The sequence below is a fragment of the Sus scrofa genome, chromosome 3 (genome assembly GCF_054392235.1).
Source record: "Sus scrofa isolate SSC_HxYL_T2T_F1_AM1 chromosome 3, Sscrofa_HxYL_maternal_Yorkshire_Landrace_v2.0, whole genome shotgun sequence".
NCBI classification, from domain to species: domain Eukaryota; kingdom Metazoa; phylum Chordata; class Mammalia; order Artiodactyla; family Suidae; genus Sus; species Sus scrofa.
Window position 1 is genome coordinate 11,870,736 of NC_139385.1, and position 22,058 is coordinate 11,892,793.

The 22,058-nt window shown below is 52.5% G+C and overlaps 1 protein-coding gene across 2 annotated transcripts in view; it reads right to left on the bottom strand.

The window, feature by feature from the left end:
- Positions 1-22,058, bottom strand: part of CASTOR2 (cytosolic arginine sensor for mTORC1 subunit 2) — an 83,727-nt gene that overhangs the window by 6,896 nt on the left and 54,773 nt on the right. The window contains exons 2-8 of one of the 2 annotated variants that reach the window (XM_085016950.1): positions 17,573-17,643; positions 8,563-8,756; positions 7,768-7,900; positions 7,152-7,275; positions 6,289-6,399; positions 5,535-5,877; positions 354-3,591 (exon numbers count right to left, since the gene is read on the bottom strand). In XM_085016950.1, coding sequence (XP_084873076.1) covers positions 5,556-5,877; positions 6,289-6,399; positions 7,152-7,275; positions 7,768-7,900; positions 8,563-8,756; positions 17,573-17,643 — 955 coding nt within the window. In that variant the 3' untranslated portion in view covers positions 354-3,591; positions 5,535-5,555. Of the gene's footprint in view, positions 1-353; positions 3,592-5,534; positions 5,878-6,288; positions 6,400-7,151; positions 7,276-7,767; positions 7,901-8,562; positions 8,757-17,572; positions 17,644-22,058 lie in introns of those variants that run through there. The other variant, XM_003481005.5, reaches the window with a different exon arrangement.

Sequence of the window (22,058 nt, forward strand, 5' to 3'; positions counted from 1 at the left end):
ACCACAGCCACGACAACGCCTGATCCTTAACCCACAGAGCGAGGCCAGGGATCGAATCTGCGTCCTCATGGATGCTAGTCAGACTTACTGCCGCTGAGGTACAATGGGAACTCCAGGACATCAATTTAGAAGGTTGGAGACCAGTGTTTTATAAAATAACAACAGAAAAGTAAAGGGCAGGAGCTCCCATCGTGGCTCAGTGGTTAACGAATCCAAGTAGGAACCATGAGGTTTCGGGTTTGATCCCTGGCCTCGCTCAGTGGGTTAAGGTTCCGGCGTTGCTGTGAGCTGTGGTGTAGGCCGGTGGCTACAGCTCCGATGCGACCCCTAGCTTGGGAACCTCCATACGCTGGGGTGTGGCCCTAAAAAGCAAAAAAAAAAAAAAAAAAAAAAAAAAGCAAAGGGCAAACAGCAGGGCATGGCACTAGGGCAAGTTCAGTTTTGCGAAACCCTAGAGTTGTTTCTGTACATGTCTGCTGGGTTGTGATGGAAACCATATTTATGGCCAACTGTGGCCAAAAGCACAAGGAATCCACCAGTCTAGAAGCATTCAGATTCCCAGTAAGTTATTTTCCTTGCAGGGCTCTTTATCGCTACGAGCCTGGTGCAGAAACCTTCCCATCCTGAGAAGGTAGAGCCCGCTGCCACCTGCTAGGTCCACAGAGCTGCTTCTCACACTGCTTCCCCTGTCGCCTGCCCACAAGGCCACTCGAAAGGGCCCAGGGCAGCGTTCAATGGTGAGATGATTCGTGTCATCTACTCCCCCGCTTCGATTCTCTCTTCGGCCTGACTTTCTTTTTCTCTGTAATATTATTACACTGAGTGTATCGTGGTCAACTCTGAACCCAAGCTGGGGCGAAAAAGACAAGCTGAGCTGCACATCTTCCTGCCTCTTGCCCGAGTCTCCTCCTCAAAGATGCCTGGCTGAACCCCCTCTGCCCCGAAGTCCCCTCTACCTTCAGGAAGAAACGGTGACAGACCCCTTGGTCTGGCGTCAGGAGCCCGCGCCTCTGCTTGTGATCACCTGGCGAGCTGTTTCTTTCCCCACTGTTTCTGCTGTTCAGAGGCGCTGCTGTGTCATGCCCCCTTGCTGGTACTGTCCTCGCTGCCCCATCGGCTGGGTGGATATCCACGGTCACCCCCAGAGCCACCTCCTCTGGGAAGCCTTCCACTCCTCAACCTTCTCCAAGCCTTAGGCACCCTCACATGGGCCAGTGACAGCAACTGCTGCTTGCTGAGCACTTGGTGTAACCGACAGGTCATGGAGGGCTCGGCACAACCCTGAAGCTGCATCTACTACTACCTGTGTGATCAGGAAACTTAGGTTCAGAGGGTAAGCAACTCGCCCAAGGCCACCGTGGTTTCCTTCAGCCTCCTTCACTGGAGTACTTGCCTCTAGGCCACTGAGTCCCCGCATCCCCACGGCCCTGCCCTGAGCAGCAAACATGGGCAGGAGAAATGCTGGGGTCTGCAGAGAAGGTGGCCCCCAGAGACAGGCTGGAGTGCGGGGTTGGACCAGGAGCCATCAGTGTACATTTCTCAGTAGTCCAGAGAGCAGCTCACTCTCCTGCCCAGAGGACGGCTCTGGCTTTGGCTGGATGCAAAGGAGCGTTAGAGCTGCTATCCAGTTCTGAATTACCATCCCTCTGTGAGCTTATCCACAAAGGCACAGGCAGGTAGCAGAACCTGACTCCCTCACAGACCCACTGGCCACAGGACTGACCTGACAGCCCTTGGAACAGTCTGAGCTTTATCTGGAACATTCTGCACTCTGTCTATGGGAAATCAGGGTTTACTGATCCCAGCAGGGCTGGCCGAGGGGTGCTCCCCAGAAACAACCATCTTATGATTTATCAGGAGCCTCTTCTGATTAAGTTCTGGGGTCTGACAAGTCTAGCCAGAGGAAGTCATTTCCAATCAAGACAAAGTTCGCACCTCATTAATAAACTGAAGGATAAAAACCATATGATCCTCTCAATAGAGGCAGAAAAAGCCTCTGACAAAATCCAACACCCATTTCTGATACAACACTTCAGAAAGTGGGTATAGAGGGAAACTACCTCAACATAACAAAGGCCATATATGACAAACCCACAGCTAACATCATTCTTGATGGTAAAAAGCTGAAAGAATTCTTGCTGAGATCAGGAATAAGACAAGGATGTCCGCTCTCACCACTACTAGTCAACATAGTTTTGGACGTCCTAGCCACAGCAATCAGAGCAGAAAAAGAAATAAAAGGAATCCAAATTGGAAAGGAAGAAGTAAAACTATCACTATTGCAGATGACATGATCCTAGAGAATCCTAAAAACACTACCAGAAAACTGTTAGAGCTCATCCACGAATTTGGCAAAGTTACAGGATACAAAATTAATACATGGAAATTGACAGCATTTCTATATACTAACAACAAAAGAGCAGAAAGAGAAATTAGGGAAACAATCCCATTTACTATCTCATCAAAAAGAATAAAATACTTAGGAATAAACTTACCTAAAGATACAAAAGACCTCTATTCCGAAAATTATTAAGCCACTGATAAAAGATATCAAAGATGACACAAACAGATGGAAAGACATACCATGCTCTTGGATTAGAAGAATCAGTATTATCAAAATGACTATACTACCCAAGGCAATTTACAGATTTAATGCAATCCCTATCAAACTACCAAGGACATTTTTCACAGAACCCAAACAAAAATATTTTAATGTTTGTTTGGGAGCACAGAAGACCCAAAATAGCCAAAGACATCTTAAAAAAGAAAAATGGAGCTGGAGGAATCAGGCTCCCTGACTTCAGACTATACTACAAAGCTACAATCATCAAAACCATGTGGCACTAGCCCAAAGACAGAAATATACATCAGTGGAACAGGATAGAAAACCCAGAATTAAATCCATGCACCTACAGTCAACTAATCTATGACAAAGGAGGCACGAATATACAATGGAGAAAAGACAGCCCCTTCAATAAGTGGTATTGGGAAAATTGGGCAGTCACATGTAAAAGAATGAAATTAGAACACTTCCTAACACCATACACAAAAATAAACTCAAAATGGATTAAAGACCTAAATATAAGACCAGATACTAAAAACTCTTAGAGGAAAGCATAGGCCAAACACTCTCCAACAAAAACCATAGCAATATCTTCTCAGATCCACCTCCTAGAGTAACGACAATAAAAACAAAAATAAACAAATGGGACCTAATTAAACTTAAAAGTTTCTGCACAGGAAAGGAAACCCTAAACAAAACAAAGACAACCCACAGAATGGGAGAAAAAATTTGCAAATGAAGTGACTGACAAGAGATTAATCTCCAAAATTTATAAACATCTTCTGCAGCCCAATACCAAAAAACCAAACAACCCCATCAAAAAATCGACAAGATCTAAACAGACAGTTCTCAAAAGAAGACATACAGATGGCCAAAAAACACATGAAAAGATGTTTGACATCACTCATTATTAGGGACATGCAAATCGAAACCACTTTGAGGTACCACCTTACATCAGCCAGAATGGCCATCATCAGAAAGTCTACAAACAGGAGTTCCCGTTGTGGTGCAGTGGTTAACCAATCCGACTAGGAACCATGAGGTTGCGGGTTCGGTCCCTGCCCTTGCTCAGTGGGTTAACGATCCGGCGTTGCCATGAGCTGTGGTGTAGGTTGCAGACGTGGCTTGGATCCTGCGTTGCTGTGGCTCTGGCGTAGGCCGGAGGCTACAGCTCCGATTGGACCCCTAGCCTGGGAACCTCCATATGCCGTGGGAGCGCCCCAAAGAAATGGCAAAAAGACAAAAAAAAAAAAAAAAAAAAAAAAAGAAAGTCTACAAACAATAAGTGCTGGAGAGGGGGTGGAGAAAAAGGAACCCTATGACACTGTCGGTGGGAATGTAAACTGGTGTAATCACTGTGGAAAACAGTAGGGAGATGCCTCAGAAAACTAAAAATAGAACTACCATTTGATCCAGCAATCCCACTCCTGGGCATCTATCCAGAGAAAACCATAACTTGAAAAGATACATGTACTCCTATGTTCACTGCAGCACTATATACAATAGCCAAGACAGGGAAGCAACTGAGATGTCCATCGACAAAGAAGTGGATCAAGAAGATGTGGTTACACATACACAATGGACTATTACTCAGCCATTAAAAGGAAAGGGATAACAGCATTTGCCGCAACATGGATGGACTTAGAAATTATCATGGTAAGTCAGATAGTGAGACACCAACATCACATGCTGTCACTTACATGCAGAATCTTAAAAAAGGACACAATGAACTTCTTTGCAGAATGGACACGGACTCACAGACTTTGAAAAACTTATGGTTTCCAAATGAGACAGGCTGGGGGGTGGGGGGATGAGCTGGGGGTTTGGGATGGAAATGCTATAATTTGGTTGTGATGATTGTTGTACAACTATAAATGTAATAAAATTGAGTAATAAAAAAATTTCTGAAAGAAAAAAAAAAGGCAAAGTTCAGCCTACACTCAGTATTGGGAGAATTTGAGCCCTGAAGCCCTTCTAATTGAGGAGTCTGAGCCCTACCTGTGCCCCCTGGAAAATGCTGATGGGAAAAACTGCCTACAAAACAGACACTTGGACTTCCTGCTGTGGCTCAGCAGGCTATGTATCTGACTAACATCTATGAGGATGCAGATTCGATCCCTCGCCTCATTCAGTGGATTAAGGACCCGGAGTTGCTGCAAGCTGTGGCATAGCTTGGATCTGGCGTGGCTGTGGCTGTGGCTATGGCTGGTGGCTGAGGGTCTGATTTGACCCCTAGCTTGGGAACTTCCATACGCCATGGGTGTGGCCCTAGGAAAAAAAAACAAACAAAATCAGATGCTGCATGGACAATTGTGGAAACAGAGAGGAATTCTTGTGAATTTTCTCAACACAGTGGGATCAGGCCATTGTGCTTACAAAGAGAAAAGTGCTTTTTTCCCGGGGCAGAAAAGGTGAGAGGTCTGCATTTTACTGTAAGGTGTTCAGCAATTATGTTAATGAAACTCATTAAAAATAATAATGGTTACTACCTGTCAACGGTGGGACCAAGGAATGATTTTTTTTCCTCTTCAATTTTTACCATGTCTCCAAAATTCTCTCCCCCCACCCCAACTTCTTAGGGTTGCACCTGTGGTAGATGGAAGTTCCCAGGCTAGATGTTGAATCCGCAGGTGCTGGCCTATGCTACAGCCACTGCAATCTACACCACAGCTCACGGCAAAGCCGGATCACTGAGTGGGGCCAGGGATTGGACCCGCATCCTCATGAATATGAGTCGGTTTTTTTTTTTGGTCTTTTCTAGGGCCGCACCCACCGCATATGGAGGTTCCCAGGCTAGGGGTCTAATCGGAGCTGTAGCCACTGGCCTACACCACAGCCACAGCAATGTGGGATCTGAGCCAAGTCTGCAGCCTACACCACAGCTCACGGCAATGCTGGATCCCTGACCCACTGAGCAAGGCCAGGGATTGAACCCGCAACCTCATGGTTCCTAGTCAGATTTGTTAACCACTGAGCCATGATGGGAACTCCACTAGTAGGATGAGCCACAATAGGAATGCCTCCCGAATTCTAATAATGAGCAGGTTATAATTTTTGAGTAGGGGATTAAGAAGCTGCTCCGCCAGACTCCGGAAGCCAGTGCTTCCTGTCGCTCACTGGTCAGGGGATGACAGGCAGTGAGGACCTGTCTATCCCCAGTGTACAGATGCACTGCACTTGGCATGGCTGGCCCTGCTCCCCCTGCCCAGTGTGGGGCCCCAGGGGCCTCACCAAATCCCAGGGGCTGTCCTCCGATCCGCACCATCTTCCAGAGCTCTCCAGATGCGCTTGTGAACAACAAGTTACTAGGAAACCTTCAAAGGGAGCAAGAGATGTTAAAGCCCGGACGGGAACGACGGTCCCTCCACCTGCCCTCCCTGGAGCGTCCCTACCCTTGGGGCACCAATGGGGGGGTCAGTGTGAGGGGGTGGCCGGCCCCAGCTCAGGCGCCCAAGGACCCTCCCCAGCCCTCGGCCCACATGCTCTGCACCTTCCTCGTCTGGGGGCAGGAAGGCAAGGCTGGGACTGGGCTTTGGAACAACTGCCCCCTTGGCTCAGGCTGGCCAGCATGCCCCTCCCCAGTGCCAGCCAGGGGTGCTGAGGGACAAACAGCGCTGGATGGCCGGGGCCCAGGTCTCTGAGCGGCCTGTCACCTGCGATGAAGGGCTGCGGCGGGGACGCTCTAGGACCAAGTGCGAAAGCCCCCCCCCCGGGGCCCCGCTCACCTCTGCTGGGTCTGCACGTCCATCACCAGGGAGATGTAGCCCTCGATGAGGGAGAAGGAAAAGAAGCGGATGTGGCCGCAGTCGTCGCCGGCCGCCATGGGGTCCTTCACTCTGGGGGCCGAGGGAGCTGGTGAGGGGCAGCGTGGGGCCCCACTGTACCCCGACCCCCACCTCGCCCGCCTGGCCTGCCCACTGGCCTCGGGGAGGGTGGGGGGTGGGTCAGGAAGAGCACGGAAGCCCTGGCTCTGATTCTGCCTTGCTGGGGGACCCTGAGCGAGAGGCCTCTGCATCTGTGAGATGGGATGATTGACGCCATGGCATTCGCAGAGGTGAGCACCGCACTTCACAGCGCTGGAGGCCCAGGCGGCCCTTGGCGCAGGCTACACTTGCCCCGTCCTGGGCAGGGTTTCTCTGTCCCTCTGTGGGCCCACATCTCAGGGCATGGTCAGTGGTCACTGCCAGGCTGCTGGCCCCTGGCTCCCACCCAACTTGGTGTTGGCCTAAACTTAAAATCTGTCCTGAGGAAAAATGCAAAGCTGTCGTCCACCCAGTGAAAAAAACCCAAGTTCTTGGCTTTTCAAGTGACTGGGCTTTTCGAGTGACTGGGCTTGCCCTTCGCCCTTGGCGCACAGGGGCGTGGGTGTTTACCGCATCTACGTGTGGGCCTGGGGCTTCATCGAGTTTTAGGAAGGATGGATGTCGCCCTTCTCAAACCAGCTCCCAGGCTGCGTCTGTGCCTCCGCCCTCAGACCAGCTCCCAAGGGGCTCGTCTGTGTCTGCCCCACGGCCTGGGGCTCCTGGGAAGAGCAGCGCCTCTCCTCAGCCCCTGTGCAGTCCCTCACCCCAAGGGGAAGGGGTCCTACCCGTTGGAGTAGAACATGACGTCCATAAGGAGCGTGGCAACAGCAGGCAGCGTGTCGGGGTCCAGGCTGGTGACACAGAACCTGTTGCTCGGGCTGGACAGCGGGTGGATGACGGGCCTCTGGACTGTGAGGACACAAAGACAACAGGTGCTGAGGCTGGAGGAGAGAAGCCAGGGGCTGGTGGAGGGCCCAGGGAGGAGAGGGCTGGGGCCAGTGGGCAGTTGCATGGGGAGGCCTGGCTGCAGGCCTCCAGTCTCCTGCGCCACCTCCAGCTCTCCGTGTTCTCTAGGCTCACCCCCAGGCCCCTGGGCCTTTGCACATGCCAGGCTGTGTGCCCTTCCCAACCTTCACCACCTGGCTTAGCTCCCGCTTGTGCTCAAGCTTCAGCTTGAGTCACTGCCTCTAGGAGGCCCGCCCTGACAACGCTGGGCCAGGTCAGGAGGGGCCTCTGGCCATGGCTGAGGGCATCCACATCCACTGCCTTTGCCAGATGCAGAAGCAGGGTCTGATCGGGACTGCTGTACTGTGCTCTGCCCGGCCCTCGACCAGTGCTCTGAGAACGGGGCTGCCCTGGAGCAGGACTTTCTCTGCACAAAGCTCCTCTCCCCCAGCTCACCCAACTTGGGCTTCACGAAGCCGTTGGTGATGCCGAGGTTCTCAGCTGCCACGGTCTCGCCATTGACGACCCGCAGGATGGTGAACTCCGACGACAAGGTGTGGGTGACAAAGGGCAGGTCCCGCTCACGCACCTGGGGACGGGAAGTCAAGGACGTGAGTGTCCCCTGGCTGCTGGATGGAGTGGGCCTGGGGGCACCAGCCCCTGCACACTAAGATCCTGTCCCCAGAACCAGCTTCCTCATCTTTGCCTCTTGATGTCCTGGCTGGGGACAGGAGCCTGGGCCAACAGGCACGGGACTCCTTAGCGGCAGCAGGGAGGATGCAGAGGGGAGAAGATGCCGTGTTGAGGGTCAGGAGGTGCAGGTCCACGACCCCCTCCCTTTTAACTTTGGTGCCCAGGCCTGTCCCTGCTCCTCCCAGGCCCAAGCTCTCCAAGTGGCCGTGCCCCATGGGAGAAGTGCACGAGTGACACGGTGTCCAGGAATTGCCATCTGTTCCATGACCAGACACACTTGCTGCCCCAGGCGAAGGGTATGGGATCGGGGAGCCGGAGGTCCAGCTGGGAGGGTGCCCGGCCCACACACGGCCCCAGCCCACTCCTGGCGTCCAGCGCAAACCAACATGAGCCATGCAAAGGGCAAGCAGTGGGGTGGGGCTGGACTGAGGACCCCAAGGTCCCCTTGGCCTCTGAGCTGATCGGAAAGCGGGGGGGGGGGGGGGGGGGGACAGAATAAACTTTGCAAGCTGCGTCTGGGGGTGCCCGCGCGGCCCAAGGCCCTGGCTGCGGCTTTACCAGGATGAAGTCCGTCTGGTACGTGGACAGCATGAACACGGAGATGTTCTGGTCGGCCAGCGGGGCGATGACGGACTTGGCGATCTTGGTCACACCGATGGGCTGGGAGCTGGAGAAGCTGCCACCTCCTGACACCACGTTGAGGGCCAGCCAGGTGGCGTCGGCCACGCTCAGGTGTTCTGAGGAGGGCAGCTCTGCGGGGGAGGACAGAGAAGGCAGGTCTGTGACTGATGGACCCTGGTTGGGTGACCTCAGCCAGCCCGCCCCCTGGGCCTCAGCGTCCTCATCTGTCCGAGGAGGATGGGATCGGCCTCAAAAGTCCCATCCAGGGAGGACCGGCAGGGAAGGTTCTCAGAGACTCTGGAGGTGCCGGGCAGCTTAGCAGGGTGGGAACCCTGGGGACAAGCGGTTAACTGTGCTGGGCCTCAGTCTCCCCAGGAAGACTTTTTTTTTTTGGGGGGGGGTCTTGTGTCTTTTTAGGCCCATACCTGAGGCACATGGATGTTCCCAGGCTAGGGGTCCAATGCGAGCTGCAGCTGCCGGCCCACTCCACAGCTCACAGCAACACCAGATCCTTAACCCATTGAGCGAGGTCAGGGATTGAACCTGCAACCTCGTGGTTCCTAGTCGGATTTGTTTCTGCTGAGCCATGACGGGAACTCCTCCCCCAGGAAGACTTTTGGTATTTCTGGTTCTCACCACCCTTCTCGGGGTCAGTGCAGCCATCACCACCTCATACCAGGGGAATAGGTCTCAGTTTTCAAACTGGGGTCCAAGGAACCTCCTGGTAGTGGTGGAGGGTTAGAGGTGGAGGGGAGGCCAGAGGACAGGGTGGGGGCCTGGGATTTCTCTCCCTGCTTCAATCAGACCTGCACTTTGGGCTCCTCTGGAAGCGCTCGAGCTCCAGGGGGGTTCCTGGGGCAGCCACCTTCCAGTGGGCAACAACTGTCACCCAAGTCCCACCTGAGAGCCTGGGGATCCTGGGAGTTGGCACCAGCAGAGGCAGGGTGGGGGAGGTTCAAAGTGGTAGCCATTGCCCTTGACTGGCTCATGAAGGCCACCCATTGCACCCTGCCCCGCAGAGAGACCGCCAGGACACGGTACACACACGTGTGTGTGGCCACGTAGACAGGCAGCCATGGAATGGAGCAGAGGCTGCGCACGGGACTCTCCACACATCAGAGTCATCTGCTCAAACCCGCCCCTATCAGGACTGCTATTCCCACCATTCGTGTTACAAACCAGCTCTGAGGGGCTGGAGACGGGCCCAAGACCCCTTTGGGAGTGACAGAGCCAGGATGCAAACCCAGGTCTGACTTATAACCAGACCCTACGCTCTGTGCTGGGCACACGGGAAGCGGGGGTGGGAGCTACAAACAGGGGCTGGGCCACTGGCACGTTAGGGGGGCTGTGATGATCATGACTGTGCCCAGCTACAGTCATTGGGGCGACCACAGCCCAGGGAGCCCATTGGCCCTGCTGGCTGAGAAGGGCCAGTCCTGGCCAGGCTGGCTGGGGAGGCGGGCGGCTTCCTGGAGAAGGAAAGGGCTTGGGAAGGAGAGGAGGCAAGGCTTTAAAGGGCCCTGGTTTCCACATCCAGACCTCCACCTGTCGGCCAGGGGGTCCCCAGGACCACCAGGGGAACCACGCTCCCCACAACCCGGAGTCTCAGCTCAATTCTGACACTCTAAGGGGTCTGAACCGGGTCAGGGAGGGGACGTCCTGGGGGCAGCGCTGTGAGCCCCTCACCCTGCCATCTTAAGCAAACACTGTCCCAGGAGCCACCCATGCCCTGCTGCTCCCATCACCTAAAGTACCAGTTTTAATAGTGTTAATTTTTTTTGGTCTTTTTGCTATTTCTTTGGGCCGCTCCCACGGCATATGGAGGATCCCATGCTAGGGGTTGAATTGGAGCTGTAGCCACTGGCCTACGCCAGAGCCACAGCAGCGCAGGATCCGAGCCGCATCTACAACCTACACCACAGCTCACGGCAACGCCGGATCGTTAACCCACTGAGCAAGGGCAGGGACCGAACCCGCAACCTCATGGTTCCTAGTCGGATTTGTTAACCACTGCGCCACGACGGGAACTCCCGTGTTAAATGTTTTAATACATAAAACATTAATAAATATATTTAATGACAAAATGTGTAAATGCCCCTTTTCATGAGGGAGGACAGAACCCCGAAAGCCTCCTTGGGAAAATTCTGGAGGGTCCCTTCACGTCACCACACGCGCATGCAACAGGACTGTGTCCGCATCGACGGACCTGCCTGCTGCCGGCCTAATGCACATTCCCCACAACTTAAAACCATGCGACGGCCTCGCACGTCCTTTGGAGTAAAAGCCAAGGTCATGATGGAACCAGTGCCGTCGGAACCGGCCTTCTAGGCTGATGGACCCAAGCAGCAGTGCCCCACCCCACGCAGCTGCGGAGCCCTTGAAATGGGGTTAGTGCCACAGAAGAAACACAGCTTTAATTAAGAAGTTTAATTTGATTTTGGTTCATTGAAACTCCCATAGCTGCGTGAGCCGAGTGGCTAGTTCAAGTCTACACTTGGCGCCACTAGCACAGCTCCCCTCGGGTGAGGGCCTTGCTCAGCTGTTTTCTGCTCTTCTCAGCGCCTGGCACACGGAGGCTCCAAATGAATGGAGGAGGAGGGACAAGGGTGACTGTCCCTGCCTCTCTACTCTGCCCAGGCCCCTGTTCCCATGCATCTAACTTATCTGTTCAGCCCGTGCCCCCAGCTCAGTCTCTGGTCCGGGCGCGGTCACACTGCCAGACCCCGGGGGCGGGGGGCTGTGGACGTCACCCAGCGCTCCGACACCCGGCTTCCCAGGATCGGGCCAAGGGCTCAGGGCCGTCCCCAGACATCGCCCACTTCCCTGAATTCTCAGTCCCCCCCAGTGGGCACTGGGCAGAAAGCTGTCCATCTGCTTAGAGGCCTGGCTCGGAGAAGCCAGCCCCTCCCCCACATCAGACTAGGAAACTGTGGCCCAGAGAGGGACGCCGACTGGCTCAAAGTCACAGTGTGGAAAATGCGGACGCCTCCTTCTGGCACTGTGGCATGCCTTCTAGACCCGCTTTGCCACCAGCTTGCACTGTGGTGTCAAGAAAACCCCTCTGGTGGCACTTGGTTTAGAACGGTAAGGTGGGGACGTCCGGGCAGCTGGGGTCTCACTGTCCCCATTCTGACCCCAGGGGCCCACTGGTCCTGTAAGGCCTTCATCTGGCAGGTGGCCCCTCTCGGCCTCGGCCCTGCCCTCCGTCCCCCGCCTGCGTGCCACCATACAGTCATCTAGTTGGGCCTGATCTTTAGCATCGGGGTCCTCGGCAGGCATGTGGGGGTGGTGGCAGAGAACACAGGCTTCGGGCTCAGACAGTGACAGTGCCCTGGCTCCGTCTGGAGCCAGCTTGCCCTTCCCTAGAGGAAAAGTGGACCTGTTCCAACACTGACAGGGATTATCACTTCTGCTACTGCCTATCGCCCAAGGCCCTAAAAATAGCCTCTGAGAACTGAGGACGCCCCCTGGTGGGTCGCTGAGGACACCTGCCACCTCCCAGACACAAAGGAGGAGGCTCTGTCGCTGAGAGCCCCCGACCCCTCCAAGGAGTCACCGTTTCTGGCTGCAGGACCTGTGGTCCCCGGGGCTACGTGGCCACGCCCTCTGCACAGAGTCTCCTCCTGCCGCCCCCGCGCAGCAGGGTCAAGGGTCCTGGGGTCCGGCAGTTCATCCCGGCTGGGTGATCCTCGGCGGAATCACCGCCCCCCGGTTTCTTAGTTTTCGAATGCGGGCTGATGAAACCAGGATCGACTCCAGAAGACGCTTGGAGGATTACACGAGATAATCCCCATCAAGCGCTTAGTTAAGTGCCTGGCGTCTGAGCGTTGATGAAAGCCACGGCCTTTCTGTTATGATGCTGCTGGTGGGAGTTTTGCTGGTTTCTGGAGCGAAGTCAGGGGAAATGCATCAAGAGTTTAAAACGTGCCATTTCACCATAAAGAGTAGTTACTCATGAGATGAAGAGTCAAGGGTATGAGTGTTCAACCAAAAAGGATTTAAAACAAAGACCTGGGAGCTCCCTACGAGTCAATGCCAGGCTGGACAGACGAATGGCAGTTCATCCATGATAGAATACTATACATCTGCTAAAGAAACCTGTTTTCCAGCTATCGAAAACGTCTTCCAATCATTAAGAAGATCAGAATGTAAAGATGATGTTAGATTAATGATGGAATTAGGTCTCATTCCGTAGGTATAAGGGGGGCTTTTATTCTCAGCTGATAAGTTCTGAGGTGCTCGGGTAAGCTGTCCTGAGGTCTTAGTTTCAAATGGTCCAGTAAATAATAAATGTATGTGTGTGCTGTTTACGGACAGGATGTGAAAACAGGTGTCCTCAAAGGTGATGGGCTGGCAAGTCTAGTTCCAGGTGGAGGGACCAGGGAGGTTAACTGCAGGCTTTCAACGTCATGTAGGTTTGAAAACTGTCAAAATACAAAAAGTATCGGGAAAGCCCACTTTGGAAGGCTACCTGTCGGTGGGAAATTATGTGGGTGGAATACTAGGAAGCATACTCACTACGGGCCAAAATGCTGCACAATATCCACCTGTGTGGGTGCAGAATGGGGGGGATCTCACGAGAAGACTCTGCCACGAGAGGATGGGGGGGCTCTCCAGGGGCACCCCCACAGTGGCGCTCCATTCTCAAAGCCCACACCTCCTCCCCTGCTGCCCTCCTGCCTCTCCCCATCCTAGGGGAGGTAATCTCAGCTCTAGGCAAGAGGGTTGGCTTCAGGGGACAGTAAGACCTAGCCCTGCCCAGGATCTGAGCTCCTTCACTGACCTGGAGGACCCTCACCTGGGGGCCTACTCTGCCCCCTGGCTTCCTGAAACAGGAAATTAGAGCTTAGAGCTAGGAGGGAGGCGCCAGGAGCGCCGACAGGCACTGCACTGGTTGCCCTGGTGGATGCAGCAATCCCCTGGTGGGTGTCACATGGCCACACGCATGCCTTACGGAACTGAGAAGAAGGGAGGCGATCCCACGTCAGGGATGGGGTCCCAGAGGCCGCAGTTGCTAAGCAACTTGCCCAGAAGCTATCGGAGGCTGGATTGAACCTGGGTGCCCCCCTCTTAAGCCCTGGGTAAAGCGAGGAGTTACTTCTTCCATCTTCTGACTAAGCACGGCCCTCTGAGCCTCAAGAGTGCTACAGATCACACTGACACACTTAAAGAGACAGTGAGGGGTGGGGTCCCCGATGTGCAGTGGATTCTTCTAACTGCCCCCTACGCAGAGCCGGGGTGTGGCTACTGCTGTTACCTTGGGTCCCTCCTAACACCTGGCGTTGCAAACGGAAGTGCTCATTAAATATATAAAAGCTCAAATGCACAGGCCCGTCCCTTCTGTCTGCCACACAGACACAGAGCATCCGTTTGAGACAGGAACCTCTAAAATCCCACAGTGAACAAGGAGCTGTCTGGTTAACATCTCTGACAATCGTCCCCCCCTCCCAGGAAGGGTCTAGCATCTTACAGACACAGCGAACTGCAGACAGCCGCTGGTTTCAGCCCCAAAAACTTCACGCTGGAGGTTCTGCCAGCGAACAACCAAGGCACCCTGGCTGACGTTACAGCGGTCAAGGGAGGCCCTGGGGTGAGAAGCAAGACTGGCAAAGCTGGCACACGGGGCACCATCCTTCATAGAGACCAGCACGGCCAGCATCCCTCCCGGGCACCCCTGGGGCAGCCACACGACCAGCCTCCCTTTCTGACCAGGAGGCTCCTGAGAGAATCCCCCTCCCCGGAGCTGAGGCAGGACAGTGGTACTCACCATCGCTGCTTCTCACTGCGCCCCCACATCACCCCAAATCCTGCCGTCTGAGAGCAGACTGCCCTGGGCCTGGCCCCCTTCAGGCCACGGGAAGGACCCCCAGAGATGATGCATCTCTGCCGAGCTCCAGTTAACAATGAGAGCAGCAGGTGAATGAGAGTCTTATTTTCTGCCCCCTGTAGCTCTATAGGGTGAATCAGAGAGACTTACTACTTAATTTTTAATTTTTTTTTTTAATGGCCGTACCCCTGGAATATGGAAGCTAGGAGAGAGATGCCAGGTTTGGGTCGCATTGGAACTGCAGCCACCGGCCTACACCAGAGCCTCCGCCACGCCAGATCCGAGCTGCGTCTGCGACCTACACCACAGCTCACGGAAACGCTGGATCCTTAACCCACTGAGCAAGGCCAGGGATCGAACCTGCACCCTCACAGACACTAGGTCGGGTTCCTAACCTGCTAGGCCATGACAGGAACTCCCGAGATTTACTATTTCAACAAACATACTTGGTCGTTTCTCGGGTAATAGGGAACATCCCAGCAGCCTGGGGTGCTGACCAGGAATCACTGCCCGGAAGGGAGGGAGACCCTGACTCAGAAGTCACAGCATTAATGACAGCCAGTGGTTGGGCCGCGCCTGGGCTAATAATTTAAACCTCCTTCCCATGTACCACCTGCCCTGGATCAAAGAGTTAGTCATCGGCTCTGTTCCTCCCCAGCGGAAAGGCTCAGGGAGAAACAGAAGCTCCGAGGTCATTTTTAATGGTGCCAGGCACCGCAGGGTCTGAGGCTGGGTCCCTATACCTCCTGGTCTGCCCTGCCTTACCCTGCCCAGGACCCATACGTGACCCCGGCGGTGAGGCCCCGGGCAGGCTGCATCACACGCCTATGCTTCCGTTTCTGCATCTAAATAAGAGTCGTTCCCAGCACTATGCACAGCGTCTGCAGACCGAAGCACCATCAGGGCTGGTGAAACGTTAATCTCCGTTGACGCAGGGTCAAGTCTTGGCTCTCTGGTCTTGCCTTCAAGGGCCTCTCCTGTGGGGTCTCCTCCACGGCAGAGTGTCCTCTGTGACTCGCTCTATAGCATCCAACCCTCCCTGCACGCCCCGACCGCAGTGACAGCCCGACAGTTAATGGTAAACTGAGCGGACAGGCCCTGAGGCTCACGGAGTTAGAGGTGGTCTCGCTCATTCCAGCCCCATCTCCAGGGCCCAGCAAGATGCCCACACAGAGCAGGGGCTCAGGAAACACTGCCCGCCACCCCCTCCACCCCCGCCTCAGAATAATCAGCTGCTAGGCAGCCCAAGGCCCAAACACAGCCTCCAAGGCCTGCAAAACCAGCAGGCCAGGTCCTGCAGCTTCCCTCTCTCCCTCCCAAGGTGTTTTCTCATTTGCTGCCTCAAGAGGTAGAGAAAGAGAATTAGTCTCCTCTGGGGAGGCAGGTTAGAGAGTATCTATTCCCAGAGAACAGATAATCGGCGGTGTTCTTTTTTGTCTGCCAGGCCCATGGTATGGACAAGTCCCCCAGACAAAGGACTGACCCTGCGCCACCACGGTGATAATGCTGGGTCCTTAACCACTAGGCCACCAGGGAACTCCCTGTGGTGTTCCTTCTACATCCCAGAGGCCTTGATTCCCAGTCGTTCTACGTAAAGGCCTGAGTGCCCATAAGGAAACACACGTGCTTGGGCTGCCTGAGCAGACACTCCTCATGGGACTGTGCTTTGTACTTAAAGCAAAATTCCCACCTGTGGCTTCTGTGCGCAGAAAAGTCTGATGAATGAGTGAGTGAGTGACTCCATGGGCGCCTTTGATGATGGGGCAGGGCCTCCCGTCGGGTCTGCTCGGTCCCTGCTCTGGCCACAGAGCTTGCTCCTTGGAGGCAGGGAGGGACACAGTGCCCCTTGGGATGTGGGGGGGGCTGGGCCCGGCCCCCCCATACAAGCTTGGTGCCCTGGACCATGTGCGTGTAAGGATGACGGCCCAGAGCTGTGGGAGCTGCTTTCTGGGGATTCACCTTCTCCCCAGTAAAGACGCTTTCAACAGATGGCTGTTGCAGCAGCAGCCTGAGTTAAGAACCATAAAACAGTCAACTCCTGACCCCACAATGCCCTATCTCAGACCCCGTTTTGGAAACCCACCTGTATAAGGATAAATGTTTACAGACTTTATAAATTTCTCACTGGAGGACAATTAAAACAACTTCAATGCCAACTATGGGGGACATGGCAAGGAAGCAGGATGCTGCTGCAAGGCTTGGGATACAGGAAATTCTAAGTTGTTGAGTGAAAATATTTCTGTAAAGAGACCACCTGAGAAAAGTTAGAAGGAAAATCATGAAAAAGCGACTAGAGGTTGTCCTGGGGGTGGGACGAGGGTTTTAAACAATGTCAGATTTTTGCATCCTCCGCAGGTTTGGCAGGCTGTGGCTTAGCGGTCCCGCATGACCACCAGCTCTGGGCAGGGGGTCCAGCTCCCTTGCTGGTGAATCTGGACACATGAGGCTCCCCCCCCCCCCCTTGCAGCTTCTCTTTGATAATCACAGAACCAACCACGGCCCTTCCGCATCAGGTAACACGGATTGTCCAGCACTCGGCACCCAGGGACGTTCACTGTTACTTTCGAGCAGGACAAACAGGACAATGAACTTTAACGAAGAATAAAGCTAAAAGGATGTTGGGGAGGGGCAGGGAGGGGGGTGTCTTTTCCGGGGTGCTGGAAACGTGTGGGAAATAGGTAATGGTGACGGCCACCCAACCCTGTGAACATCAAAGGCCTCTGAACTGCGGTACATTTAAAAACGATGAATTCTACGGGACGGGAACTACATCTCTAGCTAAAAACTGAAGCAAGAAAAGGAAAAGCATAAAAGGATGGCGGTTCGGGGCCTGCTCCCATGAACAAGGCCTGAGGGGGTTTTGCGGGGCCTCCCTCCCAGCAGGTGCTTCAGAGAACAGGCCCCTGCCGTCCCGGCTCCCAGTGCGGTGAGCATGGCCCCCTTTCAGCTCTGGGGTCTCTCCTGGGGGAAAAGTCTCCGGAGCAGAAAGGGAGGGGATGGGTCAGGACACGGGGAGAGCAGGAAGCTCTGCTGACTTTCGAACCTGCCAGCAGGGGGGAAGAGAAATAAGGGGGCTGCAGGCCAGCGTCCAGCCAAACCCCTCACGGGAGAAGCACTTACCCAAGAAGCCCTCCTCATCGACAATGATGGTGTAATCCTCCGGGGTCTCGGTCAGACTGAAGAACTTGCACCTGGCGGACAGACAGACAGACACAGGACATTGTAAGTCCAGTGGACGCAGCAGCCACCCGCCTGTGACCCAGGGGAGATGCCTGGGTTTACCCAGAGCTTGGCCCCAGGCTGCTCGGGGGCTGTTCATCTCCCCTTCCACTTGCCCAGCTCTGACTCAGGAGGCCTCAGAGAGGCCCAGAGACGCTGAGTGTGTCCCTTCTGCACCCCCCAATCTTTGGGGACCCCTGAGCCGGCCAGGTTCCAGGCAGCTCTGGAAAGGGATCCGCAAGAGGAACTGCCTTTTCTGTGCCCCGCGCCCTCAGTTCTGGCCTCTGGGTCTCTGTTGTTGTGTCCTTGCCCATCTGTGTCTTGGTTCCCCCTCCCCACGAGCTGTCACTTAAAGAGCCTAATTCAGAGGCGAGATCAAGATGCCAGAGGAGTAAGATGTGGCAGTCATGTTCTCTCACAAACACATCCAAAAAACCTGTCTACATGTTGAACAACTGACACAGAACATCTACTGAACACGGGTAGACCTTAAACCTCCAAAAAGGGCAAGAAACCCTCCACATAACTGGCTAGAACAAAAGGAGAAAAAAAGACAGATAAAAAGGAATCGGGGAGTTCCCTTCATGGCGCAGCAGAAACGAATCCGACTAGGAACCATGAGGTTACGGGTTCGATCCCTGGCCTCGCTCTGTGGGTTAAGGACTCGGCATTGCCCTGAGCTGTGGTGCAGGTTGCAGACGTGGCTCGGATCCAGCATTGCTGTGGCTCTGGGGTAGGCGGCAGCAACAGCTCCGATTCAACCCCTAGCCTGGGAACTTCATATGCCCCAAGTGAGGCCCCAAAAAAGGACTGGGAAAAAAAAAAAAAGAAGAAGAATTGGGATAGGACCAGCACTCCTGAGAGGGAGCTGTCAAAGAGGAAAGAAACCCACACCCTGCAAAGCCACCTAACTGACCAGGAGATCAGCCAAGACAGAGGGACCTCAACGCCTCAGAGAAAAGCACCGCAGCTAGACTGAGGGGGGCAAAGCAGAGTGAGAGCCACACAGACCACCTCCCTCCCCTGCCCCGGACACCACAGCCTGAGATGCTTGGGCAGGGTCTGGGTGCTGAGACTCAGGCTCCAGAGGTGGGCATAGCCTGCCACCACTAGGGATCTGTGCCCCAGGCACCTCAGAGGTCAGCACAGAGGAGGGCACTGCAACCAAGCACTACCCGTTGTTGCTCTCACTCCCCTGGGAACACACACACACACACCCTGCTGCTGCCGCTGTCGAATGCTCCAGGTGCCACCTACACCTGCCTGAGGGTCACTGCAACTGCCCAGAGCCCTGCAACCAGGAGCAGCCTGTGCCACATTCCCACTGTCAAGGGCCCAGCAACCAGGCACTGGCTACTAACTGGCTACTAGCCCTGCCCACTGCCTCCATCTTCCTAGAAGCACAGAAGCACACACGGCACTGTATCGAGGGGATAACAGCCTGCACACACTGAGGAAAGAGAGAGCAAACATCCAAAAAAGCAGCCCAAATGTCAAAAAAAAGTAACTAAGCCCTCACAAAATACCCAGGGGCACTTGTGCATATAGATAGCCCTCCAAGACTGCGGTAGTTGTTGTACCTAAACTCACAGCATGAGAAAAAGATAAGCAAAATGAGAAGAACCATTCCCAGTTCAAAGAACAAGAAAATTCACTTGAAGGCGCCAACAATGAAGCAGACCTCTGCAGTCTAACAGACATGGAGTTCAAGAAGGAGATGGTGAAAATACGGAAGGAATTAAAAGTGAATGTGAAGGAATTAAGAGCAGATATGAACAGTCATGCCAATTACTTCCGAAAGGAAGTAGAAAACACAAGGAAGAGACAAGAAAAATTGGAAAATTCCTTGGCAGAGGCACGAACTGAGCTAAAGGCACTAAAGAGCAGAATGAATGATGCAGAGGAACGAATCAGTGACTTGGAAGATGGAGTAATGGAAATCACCCAATCAGCAGACAGAAAACCAAATGAGCAAACACGAAAGCAACAGAAGAGATCTATGGGATAACGTAAAGCAGGCCAAGCTACACACAATAGGAATTCCAGAAGGAGAAGAAAAAGGGGATTGAAGATATATTTGAAGAAATTATGTCTGGGAGTTCCCGACATGGCTCAGTGGTTAATGAATCTGACTAGGAACCATGAGGTGGCAGGTTCGATCCCTGGCCTTGCTCAGTGGGTTGAGGATCTGGCGTTGCCGTGAGCTGTGGTGTAGAGTGCAGACGTGGCTTGGATCCCATGTTGCTGTGGCTCTGGTGGAGGCCAGTGGCTACAGCTCTGACTCAACCCCTAGCCTGGGAACCTCCATATGCCGAGGGAGCGGCCCAAGAAATGGCGAAAAGACAAAAAAAAAAAAAAAAAGAAATTATGTCTGAAAACTTCCCAAATCTAAAGCAAGCAGATATCAAGATACAGGAAGCACAGAGGACCCCAAACAAGTTGAATCCATAGGCCCCCACCAAGACACATTATAATATACATAGCAAAAATTAAAAGATAAGGAGAGGATTCTAAAGGCAGCAAGAGAAAAAACAAAGAGTTAATTACCTTAAATGTCAATGGACTGAATGTGCCATCAAAAGACAAAAGAGTGGCAGATTGGATAAAAAAAAATAAGAACTACAACATGCTACATACAATATGCTGCCTACAAGAGACTCACCTTAGGGCAAAGGACACATAAATTGAAAGTGAGGAGATGGAAAAAGGTATTTCATGTGAATGGAAAAGACAGTTGCAATATTCTTATCAGACAAAATAGACTTTAAAATGAAGGCCATAAAGAATGACTAAGGACACTACTTAATGGATTAATAAAGGATCAATTCAGGAAGAAGATATTACACTTGTCAATATATATGCCCCTAATATAGAAGCACGCAAATAGTACAACAAATACTAACAGACATAAAAGGAGAAATTGATGGGAATACAATCATAGTAGGAGACTTTAACACCCCACTCACATCAATGGACAGATCCTACAGACAGAAAATCAATAAGGCAACAGAGATCCTAAATGACACAATAGAAAAGTTAGATTTAATTGATATTTTCAGGACATTACATCTTTAAAAAATCATGATATACATTCTTTTCAAGTGCTCATGGAACATTCTCAAGGACTGACCACATACTGGGGCACAAAACTAACCTCAACAAATTTAAGCGTATGGAAGATATTTCAAGTATCTTCTCTGATCACAATGGCATGAAACTAGAAATCAATCACAGGAAAAGAAATGAGAAAAAACTGACTACATGGAGACTACAACATGCTACTCAAAAAACAATGGGTTAATGGGAAATCAAAAGGGAAATTAAAATAAAATACCTTGAGACAAATGATAATGAAAACACAACCATTCGAAATCTATGGGCTTGGCAAAAGCAGTTCTTAGAAGGAAGTTCATAGCGATACAGGCCTTCCTCAAAAAAGAAGAAAAACCTCAAATCGTCAACTTAACCTGCCACCCAGAAGAATTAGAAAAAGAAGAACAAACAAAATCTAAAGTCAGGAGAAGGAAAGAAATCATAAAGATCACAGAGAAAATCAATAAAATAGATTCAAAAAAATTATAGGAAAAAAAAAATCAATAAAACCAAGAGCTGGTTCTTTGAAAGGTTAAACAAAATTGACAAACTTCTGGCCAGACTTACCACGAAGGGGAGAGAAAGAACGCAAGTAAACAAAATAGGAAGTGAAAAAGGAGAAATCTCAATGGATACTTCAGAAATACAAATAAATAAACACATAAGAAAATCCTATGAACAATCACATGCCAACAAACTGGACAATGCAGAATAAATGGGCAACTTTCTAGAGACACAGAGCCTGCCAAAACTGAATCGAGAAGAATGAGATCAACTGAACAAACCGATCACTAGAAATGAAACGGAATATGTAATAAAAACACTCCCTACAAACAGAAGTCCAGGACCAGCTGGCTTCACAGGTTAATTCTACCAAAAATACAAAGAACTTATACCCATCCTCCTTCGACTTTTCCAAAAGGTTGAAGAAGAAGGAATAATCCCAAAGACATTCTATGAAGCCACCATCACTGTTAACCCCCAAACCAGACAAAGATACTACCAGAAAAGAAAACTATAGGCCATTATCTTTTTATTTTATTTTTTGGTCTTTTTAGAGTCATAGCCAGTGGCACATGGAAGTTCCCAGGCTCGGGATCGAATCAGAGCTTAGCTGCTGGCCTACACCACAGCCATAGCAACAGCAGATCCGAGCTGCATCTGTGACCTACACCACAGGTCACAGCAACACCAGATCTTTAGCCCACTGAGCGAGGCCAGAGATCAAACCTGCATCCCCATGGATACTAGTCAGATTCATTTCCGCTGAGCCACAAAGGGAACTCTATAGGCC